Source organism: Rhipicephalus sanguineus, chromosome 5 (assembly GCF_013339695.2).
Source record: "Rhipicephalus sanguineus isolate Rsan-2018 chromosome 5, BIME_Rsan_1.4, whole genome shotgun sequence".
Taxonomy (NCBI): Eukaryota; Metazoa; Arthropoda; class Arachnida; order Ixodida; family Ixodidae; genus Rhipicephalus; species Rhipicephalus sanguineus.
The window spans coordinates 85,290,617-85,303,467 of NC_051180.1; the positions used below are offsets into that span (position 1 = coordinate 85,290,617).

Sequence of the window (12,851 nt, forward strand, 5' to 3'; positions counted from 1 at the left end):
GCCATTATGCCTGCATGGGCTGTTTTTTCAAAACCAGTTCATAGACTTGGCGTAACTCTTTGGTAGAATATCTGATTGCCACACAGATTGCTTGGGTTTGATTCCTGCTGGGATACTATATTTAGTTCTTTCTATTCGTTGGTTCAACGCTGCCGATGTCAGTTTTTCTTAATGATTTTCCATTTAAATTATCAATGTCTGTTCTCGCCGTTCCTGGGTGGATATGAACTGTCAATCACCTGTGGCGCGTACCCGTGCACCGTGGCCCATGGTAAGCGGGTATGTGCCACACGTGTCTGGAGGAAAGGGTTTGACGGCGTACGCGACAGGATTTTCACGTTATTCATCTCATGACCCGACAGTCATATTCGTCAAATCCTCTTACCCTCCCATGCCAACTTTTGGTCCACACCAAGATAAGGAGGCGATCATGAAAGCACCTAGGCATGGGCGGCTAAATAGATAGATAGATAGATAGATAGATAGATAGATAGATAGATAGATAGATAGATAGATAGATAGATAGATAGATAGATAGATAGATAGATAGATAGATAGATAGATAGATAGATAGATAGATAGATAGATAGATAGATAGATAGATAGATAGATAGATAGACAGACAGACAGACAGACAGACAGACAGACAGACAGACAGACAGACAGACAGACAGACAGACAGACAGACAGATAGATAGATAGATAGATAGATAGATAGATAGATAGATAGATAGATAGATAGATAGATAGATAGATAGATAGATAGATAGATAGATAGATAGATAGATAGATAGATAGATAGATAGATAGATAGATAGATAGATAGATAGATAGATAGATAGATAGATAGATAGATAGATAGATAGATAGATAGATAGATAGATAGATAGATAGATAGATAGAAACGCTCAAAGTTCCAAAGGTGCGCTAAGAAATGCTTCACATTTAAAAATTCCGACCGAACCCAGGCATTCTGCATGACAATCACGCACTCTACCACAGAGCCACGCTAGTTTTTTTTTTTCTTTATTGCACAGAGCCACGCTAGTGCTTCAAAGCGCTTCGGAAAAAAAAACCGTAAGCAAGCTACATGTGGGGGCAACGCCAATCGTGTTTTCAGTTGAGGCTATCGGCTGTTATAATAATGTAACAAACAATACATAACTGTGGTTCCGCAAGCAACAGTTAAGCGTTGCTCGAATACGCCGATGACTGTCACTCATGATATGCAAAACATCGCGCTTAGTGTGCACTTCGTTGCCATAAAACTGACCCTTCGCACACAGCTGTAATCGGCGTGCCTGGTAAGCCCACAATGTACGCACATATACTCAATTTACACAATGGCGTCGATCCTCCTGGCAACGCTTGGCTCGAATTGAAAAATCCTGCTTAGACTGCTACTCGTTGTCTAGTTCGCATGAAATCGATTCCCTCAATGTGTAGGATACGGCGAATTTATTCAGCTTATGGTGTTCGGTCGAAATGATTGCTTCCTCTGTTTTCTTCCTTTTTAGGTGTTTAATGTTTAATTGAAATGGTTGACTTGGTGTTCTGATATTCATTAAGAACAACGATTCATTCTGATTGACTCCATAATCTCTAGCAGGAAGTGAAAATTTTAAGATCTTGTGATACGCCCGACTCTTCGCCAATCCTCCTGAGTGGGTAGGTGCCAGTTACCCTAGGATCATCACGATAACCACCATCATCAACAAGTGAAGCCAAGCCACTGCTCGTTATCAGCTACCGGTGGCATAGCGGTTACGGTGCTCGGCTGCCAACTCGAAAGTCGTGTATTTGATACCGGCCGCGGCGGTCGTATTTTCGATGGAGGTGATATGTTAGAGGCCGGTGTAACTATATTTAGGTGCAAGTTAATGAACCCCAATTGGTGAAAATTTCTGAAGCCCTCCACTATGGCGCACCTCGTAATCAGGTCGTCGTTGTCGAGCGTAAAACCTCGGAAATTATTATTATTACTCGCCCTCGACCCGTCATCTGTTAGTATAATTCTTTCTTCATTGGCGCATTCGATGCCACGTTTGGGCATACTTTCGTGCTTGTCGCAGTAGTTGTGCAAACATATACCACCAAATCGCACAAGTTTGTTAAAGAACCCCAGGTGGTCGAAATTTCCGGAGCCCTCCATTGCAGCTTCCCTCATAATCATATCGTCGTTTTGGGACGTTGAACCCCAGATATTATTAATACTATTATTAACTCGCACAAGTATTCACGTTGCTAAACAGCAGTGCTGGGCAGTATCGAAAATACATGTCTCTTAGATACTATCTTAGATACTCTATGGGTATCTTGTATCTGTATCGCGATACGTCTCGAAAGACGAGTATCTGTATCTGTATTTCTGATACATTTGATAATGTATCGTGTATCTTAAGATACAAGATACTTCTATCGCAACACAACCGTGCGAAACAATAATCGCTGGCCAAGCTCCGCTTCTCAAGCTGGTACTGGTGCCAATAAGCCATTTGAATAGTGTAAGGACAGTGACGTTACTTTATTCTTCCGCCAGAGTCATCCAGTGAGGGTAGAAGATAAGGAAGACAAACACGCGGACGTCTACGCCCAACCCACGTACCTTTTGTTTTCTCGATTTCTTTTCATTTTAGTTGCGCCAATACTGCGACACCTGCTCTTAGCGACTGTCCTGCGCCGCGTACTCCACTGCGTGCGGCGTCTATCGCGCAAATTCTTATGTTGTTACAGTGTCGTTATTGAAGATTCTCTTGCGTCTTGCTCCGTAACGAAATGTGATGCGTGCAAGAATGGGGTTGCTTTGTGTCGCGTGGATTTTACATACCAGCGATTTGAAAGATCTCGTGGATGTAAGTTTGACTTGCATGCAATGAATTAACTTATATGCAAATAAGATTCTAACAACGTTAGCACCATTGGTACTGATGCTAGATCTAATAGAGCAAATGTTTACCTAACAAAAAAATATCTTAGCGTACTGTATTTTCACTTCCATCTACATTGACCCAAAGAATGTATGAAATCATAATGTGATTATTAGCGCAAGTGCTTTCTTGGCTGTCATTTTGCATCGCACACATTACCTAGGTCTCTGCGCTGTTTTTCCGGTCTGGTCACTGCAGTGTCTTTTGTAACACGCTTCCAAAATAAGATTTCTGCTTTATTCTTCAAACTATCTGCTTTATTTCTACTACTGTTTACACATTTGCACATTGCCAAGGCGATTTTGAAAACCAATATATTATTATGTGGGGCGTGCCTTTAGTATACAGTACAAAAGATTCTGCTTACCGCTTAAGAAAATAGCGAAATTGAGTTTGCATTATAATAATGAAAATCATTAGGAGCCATCTTAAAGATGTTAGGAAGGGAATTCGAGAAACGTTGTTTTACTGAATGCTCCGTTTTGCTCATGAGTGTCCCAACGAGCCGTTTCAGGCAGTTTTCCATAGGTACTGAATTTTATATTGTGTCAATAGGTAAGTTGACGATACTTCATGCTCATAGCTTTTAAGGGCGCCGTCTTATTGTGTTTCTGTACTCATTCAATGTGAATCTTTGACACAAAACCACATCTCTATTTTACTTATATTCGTTTTCCTGTTTTAGGCCTTCTTAAATATTTTTCGTATTACTAATCGCTACCTAAAGGGAGCTATAGGCGGCAATACCGCGAATAGCGGCGGTGTCCTGCGACGCTTTGTGCAATTATACAATACGTCTGAAACATTTCTGTGTTGCACATGTTCTCACGTTGAAGAAAAATTGCTAAAAGGTTGCACGTTAAAGAGTATTTCAACAATAATCCCGTAAGCCAGCAGCTAAGTAGAACATGGAAATTCAATGCAACCTTACGTCATCTACGTATACATGAGGGGTCTTAAACTCAGCTTTTAGTAGGCGGGCCGCAGTCGCGAAATTTAGCTCCAAGGGCCGGGACAGTGAAGATGGTGGGGTCGGAGAGAGTTTCAACAAAATGACATTGCCATTTGAAAGGAAGCCTTTCCCATATCTCATATATAGGTCATTTCTGAAGGGGAATTGGAGTCAGGATTCGAGAAACATCGTTACCGATGCATACAACGAGTGAAATCTGGACGCGGATTGAAATATAGAGATTTTGTTCCACGGCTATGTTTCGGCACACGGTGACCACATGTTCCTCACGAAAAAAATGCTTGAGACCAGTCATGTCTGTGTAGCTCACGAACATACTGATTTAGTAAATAAAAACAAGTGGGACGGAGACGGTCATGTGTGCCGGCCGGGCCGCTAGCGAACGGTCTCAAACCCCGTATACACCATCCGTTCCCCACCCCTCTCCTCCAAAAAAAAAAGAAAATGTCGCTACCAGCGTTGTTGCTGCTGTACACCTGTCCGGATATACGGTATTGTGCAAACTGTCTTAAAACACAGTTGTGCACAGTTTACACAGTTGTGCAAACTGTGTAAAAGTCCATACCGGTATTTGCACCTTCGTGCGAAGGCTTCTTATTGACGTTATTATGATTATATGGCGACCCGCTAGCTGGTCGGCAAGCTGAACAGCGACTCCCATCAATTGCAAAAATGTCAAACAAGCACCGCGGCCAGCTAGGTGTTAAAGAGCTGTCCTTTGAAGAAGCTAAAACAAGCCCCGATAAGTTGTTTTGGAAAGAAACTAATGTACTTTAGGGGCAAAACTTTTGAGATACTAACAGACATTTCATTAAAGTGAAATAAAATAGGTCACAATTAAGACATTTTCAAGCAGACATTTTCGTGTATAGGCGTTTGCTGCTACATTATATGGATCTATAATAACAAATTTGAGAATGTATCGAAGTATCTTAAGATACAATTGCCAAGTATCGTATCGGATACAATTATTGCGGCAGTATCTTGTATCTGTATCTGCAATACTTCTTGCCTGAGTATCTTGTATCGTATCGCGATACAATTTCAAAGTATCTTTGCCCAGCCCTGCTAAACAGGCACGTCTCGACTGGATTAAACAAAGATGTCATTGAAATAATCGAACAGTATGAGAACAACTGCGCGCGTTCACTCGTTATACGTTCAAAATTAACCTTTAAGCAGTCCTAAATAATTCCATCATTCTTGCCAGACTTAAAGATTGAAATATTAAATTTAAATGTTACTAAGACACGATCTCTGGTCTCCCGTGAAAAGGCAATAAAGTAACAACAACAACCACAATATAATAATAATAATAATAATATAATAATAATAATAATAATAATAATAATAATAATAATAATAATTGTCAGCGTTTCCCGTCAAAAAATCACGATATGATTATGAAAGGTGCCGTAGTGGACGGCTTCGAAAATTTCGACTACCTGCTTTCACATGCACTTAGATCAAAGCACACGGGTCTCTAGTCGTTTGTCTCCATCGAAATACGACCGCCGCGGCCTTCGGGTCCAATACTTAACAACAGAAGCTAAGTGAGGTTCCATCATCACGAATAAATGCGACGTCTCCAAGGTATTATAAGCTAATCTGGTCCGACCTACGAGCTTTTTATGCAAAAGACAGATCATAAACTAAAACATTTAGACCTCATTGCAAAATACGATTACAAAGGTGCATTGATATTACACGATTCGCTTCGAACGTTAATGTTCACGCCACAGCGGTCCGCCAATACGTGTTCCTCCCATAAAGACGCCCCAAATTATCTCGAGATTTCAAAGTCCGCATTGTGCCCATTTCGTGCTCTTTGTACCATGAAATGCGACGGTCGTCATGCAAGTGGCTACAATGCTCCTAATTGACCCAAATTACAAAATACCGGAAATGAAAAGTGCTGGCCCATAGTGCACCCTGAAACATCAGTATTAGCGATTTGGTTTTCTCCACACATTACTAGCGTTCTCTCATTTATTTAGCTTTACTTTGAGGTAATGGAACATGCAAACACCTTATAGGTCTTCCCAAGGAACTCTGCTAACATACACCACAAAAGTATCATGTTCGTACCCGAACGTTATGCTTCACGCCGACTCTGCCAAGACACCCCGGAACAGCGTGCAGCTGTAATGTCCAACCGTTACGGCAAAAGAAATCAGCACAAATAAAGAAATGATTCACTGGAGGCATGGCGGGCGCAGTTATCACGCCCAGACATCTCGGCCGGAATGCTGCGAGATATCTGCCGCAGTGTGCCTCGAAAAATTGTCAATTCATTGCCAGTCGCCGCCTTCGAGATAACGCCGACACACCGCGCTCTCCTTTCTGCGTACCGTGGTGAAGCGACAGTCTCAGGGTGTGTGTACTGTCTTTTTTATTCTCTTTTATTTAGTGTCCCGTCACTGCATACGTCATGGCGGGACTTTTAAATTCTTTAAGGTCGACACGCCACGTGGCGCGTGCCGTTCACGCGAACTGTACCGCTGGTGTCGAGAAAAGCTGCCTATGATATATATATATATATATATATATATATATATATATATATATATATATATATATATATATATATATATGGAGCAAAGAAGATGACTTCTAAGGCCTCGTTTTTATTTGTTAGACACAATTTTAATGAGAACTAACCGACAGTAATTCCAGGGAAAGTATAGGGGACGCTATTTGTAGAAATTAGGATATAAATGTGAAGAAAGTAAAGTGGACGAAAAGATAATTTGCCGCCGGCAGGGAACGAACCTGCGACCTTCGAATAACGCGTCCGATGCTCTACCACTGAGCTACGGCGGCGGTCATCCTCCCTCCACTTTATGGGGTATATACGTGCATTTACACCTAGGAGTGTTAGTCAGCGCCGATCGCAGCCATGGCGGCGAGTGTGGAACTCTCTTTTTCTATCTGTTGGCGTCAACGAGCTATATATATCGTCCTGTACTTAAGTACAATATCCGTAAACTGTTAAGGCTGTAGTTATCCATCTGTAAAGGAATGCACCCTCTAAAGAGTAACTTGGAACTTACCTGGCTCAAGTACGACATCATGGCGTATCCTTCTTCCGTGCCGTTGGCACCAGGGTAAGGAACGGCTATGCCGAAATGCACGCGCAGCGATTCTAGTAGCTCAAATTTACCTGCAGGGTAGAACAAGCGAGGCATCATGTTGTAAATCCTGTGCTTGTCTATAAGCGTGCAGAAATGAAGACCACGAGATGCGCAATACGCCTATAGCGCGTGATTTCTCACGCTGGGTTTACGCTCGGCTCTGCGTAAATGCGTGCACTATGGGTCTAAAGAATCTCTTTCTCTCTCTCTCTCTACATAAGCAGTTATTAATTGAAACTTTATTGATATACTATTCTTCTGATCACCTGGCATTTCTTCGAGGTGCACCAAATGCGTAGTGCGTGAGCGTATTCTGCATTACCACCCCCTCCGAATCCTAAAGCCTGGATCACACCCATAATTTCGAGCTTAATATAGCGCGAATCCACGGAATGGTATACCGCGGTGGAATGAGATAATCATCTCCGTTTCCGAAGAACTTGGTAATTTCTATGAGGTCCAACACAACCAATTAAACTGTACTCTCAGAACTATTCAGGCGTTACCAGCAGAAGTTCTCAGAAACTTTTAAAATCTTCATTAATCCGTTTTTATAATAATTAAGATGCTAACCGGTAGGTGCGTTTACTACAAATTCTATTTTTGTAGAGTGTTGTCCTTATTCACAGGCGCAGCTCAGGGAAAACGCCCGCTGAAACAACGTGACCACGCGCCTCATATGTTGCACTTACTGTTAGCAGGATTAATACGTATTCGTTACGTACCTCATGAAACTCATGAAAACTTGGAATCTGCAAAATCCCACGAAAACATGGAATCCGCAAGATCGCACTTTTCTTTTTTTTCCTTACGCGCCTGTGTGGGCGCCACTTGCAGCCCCATGCTGCATTCAGAACAATGCCCCATCCCCCTCGTCTCACCCGTCCAAATACAGTGGAACCTCGTTATACAAAATACTGTTATAGATAATCATCGGTTACAGCGACATTTAACTACGAACTTCGATTAGCAATAGCTTCAATTAATCTCCAGTTAAGAGTCGGTTGCAATCTAAGAAAATATGTAAGCTGCGCCCACAACCATTGCAATCCTACCAATAGAGAGTTAGCGAAAGTGTTCGAGCCCAACACGTTGCCTCATTTTCGTGACATCAAACACTTTTGCTTCGTTTTGATAGTTGATTTTGCGGTATGGATGTAGACGTTTGTGACACTGGTGTTAGGAAACTTCAACGTCAATAATTTTAACAGACATTCTGACATCAAAACTCCTTTTAAAATAATATTTTAATATGAAACGTCGAACTTTCGTTTTTTCAGTAAGTTTAATATTTAAATTAGCAGCGAGAATGCACTTGCGGGTTCTTGTGAGCCTGCGCCACTGCGCTTTGATGCGCGGCCGCGCTGCGGATGCACAGGCGCTCCGCAGAGCGCGGCCACGCTGAGCCGTGTTCACCCTAAGAGTGGACGGCACTGTATGTACAGGAGAACCCAAACCGGTTTACAGCAGAACGCAAGCACGGCTTGGGACACTCAAGCTGGCTAGCGTCTTCGCGTTACGCTATAACGCAAATTCTAAAGCTTCATGGCGATCACAGTGATGTTGCATTTTGTCAGTACCCTTCTACAGATGGGCTACATGCGTCTGTCGTAAATATTAATCATTTTACTGCCCTGCTTCGCAGATTACACCCGCCGGCACTTTGAAACCACCGGGTTGTTACATCGTTGAGCGAAGCAGTGTACGTACCTCCGCTGTGATGCTGCCTAGCATCGAGGAATGGCGAGAACGGGAATACCAGCGTTGACTCCGGCGCAATCTTTCGCATGGTCTCAGGCGATGGATGAGACAGGAGACCGTACTCACTTACGAATCGAGGAATCGGATAACCCCCCGGGTACCAGGTATTGCCCCCTGACTGGTAGTAGTGCACTTTAATGAAAAGAAAAAAGAAGTAACGATGAGAACAAAGAATGCGTAGGACGGAATTATTGGCTCTCGCTCACTCACTCACTCACTCACTCACTCACTCACTCACTCACTCACTCACTCACTCACTCACTCACTCACTCACTCACTCACTCACTCACTCACTCACTCACTCACTTCCTTGAACCACCGACAGTGTGTCAGTTTCTTACTACGTCCTCGTTCAGTATTGCACATTTATCGTGCCCAATGTCAGCCTGTGTGGCCATATATGTTGCTTAAGTGATTCAACAACTAATGATGTTTACGCAATATTTGACAACCGTTTAGTAAGGAGTTTCTGCCCATTCTTTCAGGTGATGCGATAACAACCTATTGACAACTAAATTTGCAGAACACATGGAATATACCCATAAGCAGTGCACGCAGGCAATTACACGAGGGCGTGCGTCAACAAGGCTATTTCACATACTAAAATGCAACAAGCAGTAAATGAGCCAAGAACACGGCTGCAAAAAATTCAGGTGCCCTTGCGCTATTGGGAAGTTGGGGGGAAAGCGGATCTTGGCATGTCCGTGAATGACGTACTGTACTTTTCCTTCTTTCTTTCTTTTTTTTTTCTTTCTTTCTTTCTTTCTTTCTTTTTTTTCGTTCTTTCTTTCTTTCTTTCTTTCTTTCTTTCTTTCTTTCTTTCTTTCTATCACATTACGCTTTGCTTCTTCCTAATTTTGTCCTCCATCCATGACAAATTTTACCAGCGCAAAAAGACAGAACACCTATAGGGATCGACACACACACACACACACACAGTCTTTTTGCGCTGGTACAATTTGCCATGCACATGAACTAACTCGCCCAAGCAGCAGTTTTAGCTACCTCCATCCATGCCGCGAATTAGTCCTTCTCCCACGTACTTAGCAGTGCAACGCTTCTGTTGATACAGGCGACAACGGCGGTCACACTTGAAACAATTAAATGCAACAATGAAAGTCAACAATCAAACGTAGCAACGTGAAATGGCAGGTGACCACGACCAAATATGAGATTGCCATGTCAGAGACGGCTGATCGCCTATAAGCCCATGATCGAGAGAGCATCAATTATTGGAAACTGGCGCATGCAAATAGGCATGTGTGACCGGAGCACCTTGGAGGATCTCATTAGTGCATGCACACCCGCGTTTCTGTACACTCGCCGGCGTCGGATTTTTCGCGAACTATGCCGCCGCCACCACCGCCATAATCTGTAGCTCATAGAACTGTGGTTCTCAAATGGGGTCATTTCTGGGGGCCGCAAAACCCATGCCTGCATGCAAAAAAAGTCAGTTTTGGCGCAAAGACGAAGAAATGAATGCGATAGCAACAAATTCGAATGTCATGCGAAGAATGGCAAACAGCTCGAAACCCGCATCGCGCTGCACAAGCGGAAAAGACGCACGAAAAGAACACACACAGGACGAGCATGAACTAACAACTGTCACAGCTCGACACTTAAAGCGCGCTCCTCAAACACAAACGAGGACGCACGAAACAAACGCACAGGTATACACAGGACGAGCGCGTACTAACAACTGTCACAGTTGTAACGTCTTTGTTTTGAGCAGCGTGCTCCTTGCAAACGGGGACGCTACAGCGAGCGAAGTGACGTTCGTGCGCTCCGTAACTTCAACGCGAGCTTTCCGGTGAAAGCACAAAACAAACATACCGCCCCCATCACGAGTTAAGCCAGCGCGCGCGTGGGCGACTACGCCCTGTATAGGGATAAGTACAGGTGTTAGCGGAGCGCACGCATCGTATCGAGCGGGGCCATGAGCGGGGCGACGACCTTTAAAGCGCCCCCTTCGCGCCACCTCGCTGGTAATGCAGAGAACACGCTGAAATGCCCCCGAGATCTGCGTACCACGAGCAGTGGTGTATATAAATAGCTCGCCGTTAGTATGCTGAGGAACGTGCGCTCCGTGGCCTAGCCGGCGAAGGCCACGCGCTGCGGAGCGAGGGGTCGCCCGCTCGAGTCCGCGCGTCGGAAAGTATTCTTCTGAATTGTTTTTCTTTGTGGCTTGTATATATATATTGTTACGTACCACTTACACAGAGGACGAAGAAGAAGAGGACGGATTCGTTGCTGTTTCGCCATCTTGGTTGTTACTCCGCGATCACTGCGATTGTGTGAATATTGTAAATACAGCCTTCTTCTGTCGTCTCCCCGTAACATCTTTGGTGGAGGCGCTGGGTATATCCAAAGCACACCACGGAACTTCGCAGCGGGCGTCTCCTTGGGCAATCTATCATGTCGACAGGCAGGCCCGTTGATCCAGCCCCCGCTACGCCAACTGTACCCATCCTCGTCGTTGCGACTTATCTCCGAGACCCTGGTACCTTCTGCGGAACTGACAACGTGCCCGTCGAAAGGTGGCTGGCCGACTACGAGCGCGCCAGCAAGACCAACCGGTGGGATCCCACTTTGATGCTGGCAAACGTCAGTTACTACCTCAGGGCAACGGACGGTATGTGGTTCGACACGCACGAGGAGGAGCTGACCAGTTGGGATGTATGCAAACAAAAAATGAAAGACCTTTTCGGAAAGCCTTTGCACGGCAACGAGCCGCCCTGAAAGAACTTTCATGCAGTGCACAAACGTCGACAGAGCCGTACATGGTGTACATCCAGGATGTCTTAGCCTTGTGCCAGCAAGTTGACGACCAAATGCCCGAAACTGACAAAGTCAGCCACATTATTAAAGGCATCGCCGATGACACATTTCACTTATTAGTCTACGAGGACTGCTCCACCATCGACGACTTCATCAGGAAGTTCCGATGTTTTGAAGAAGCGAAGAGTCGTCGAGTCACGCAGCAATTTGTTCGGCTCCCTAACACCGCCGCCACGTCGTCGTGCGACGACGTCCACCTCCAGCCGCCGCCCAGTACCGAAAACTTCCTGCGCCTTGTGTGGCGAGAGATCGAGGCAGCATCCCCATCCGCACCACAGGCCCGTTATTACGAGGAGGCCCGCCCGACAGTGTTCTTAATCCAGAACGTCGCCGTTTTCTCGCCTACGTTCTCAAGCTACCTATACAACGCTTGTCGGCTATTTTGCAAGTCTTTCGCACCGCAAGTCTTCAGCTCAACTCTTCAAAATGCCGCTTTGGCCGCCGCGAGATCACCGTGCTGGGCCATCTTGTTTAAGCTGTGGGTATACGGCCTGACCCTGCAAAAACACGCGCCGTTACGAACATCCCCACTCCACGTTCTTCTAAGGACGTTCGCTCGTTTTTGGCCTATGCTCCTACCTTCGCCGTTTTGTTAAAGATTTTGCAGCGCTAGCGCAGCCTCTTGCATGCCTTGTTTAAAAGGACGTCCCCTTCTCTTGGGGCCCTGCCCAAGCATCGGCTTTTTCTCATCTCTTCGGCCTACTCACATCGCTCCCTGTGTTGGCTCATTTCGACGACTCTGCACCCACCGAAGTACGTGGTCATGGCATCGGTACTGTTCTCGGCCAAAATCAACGTGGTCAGGATTGCGTTAGTGCATAGTCGCCTTCTTTCCGCAGCTGAACGGAATTATTCCATAACTGAGAGAGGAGTGCCACGCTCTTGTTTGGGCCTTCGGCAAATTTCGTCCTTATCTGTACGGCAGACCCTTCACCCACTCAACATGTTCAGCGCAAAAAAGGAACACGAAAACACAAGCGCTGAACATGTTGAGTATGTTCCAACTAGCCCAATTTGCCACCCTTCACCGTTGTCAGTGATCACCACGCCCTCTGCTGGCTGTCTTCTCTGAAGGATCCCACTGGTCGCCTTGGTCGTTGGGCATTACGACTTCAAGTGTACACGTACACCGTCGTCTACAAGTCTGGCCGCTTGCACCAGGAAGCTGACTGCCTGTTCCGTTATCCCGTAGACCCAACAGAACATTCGGAGAATGAT

The 12,851-nt window shown here is 44.9% G+C and overlaps 2 protein-coding genes across 2 annotated transcripts in view; one reads left to right on the forward strand and one right to left on the reverse strand.

The window, feature by feature from the left end:
• Positions 1–12,851, forward strand: part of LOC119393937 (uncharacterized) — a 635,915-nt gene that overhangs the window by 109,295 nt on the left and 513,769 nt on the right. The gene's annotated exons all lie outside the window — the stretch shown is intronic.
• The window catches only part of LOC119394785 (beta-mannosidase), a 57,666-nt gene that overhangs the window by 22,335 nt on the left and 22,480 nt on the right, over positions 1–12,851 (reverse strand). The window contains exons 7-9 of the mRNA XM_049415988.1: positions 8,745–8,927; positions 6,954–7,063; positions 4,913–4,942 (exon numbers count right to left, since the gene is read on the reverse strand). Of these exons, the coding sequence (XP_049271945.1) occupies positions 4,913–4,942; positions 6,954–7,063; positions 8,745–8,927 (323 nt within the window). The remainder of the gene's footprint in view (positions 1–4,912; positions 4,943–6,953; positions 7,064–8,744; positions 8,928–12,851) is intronic.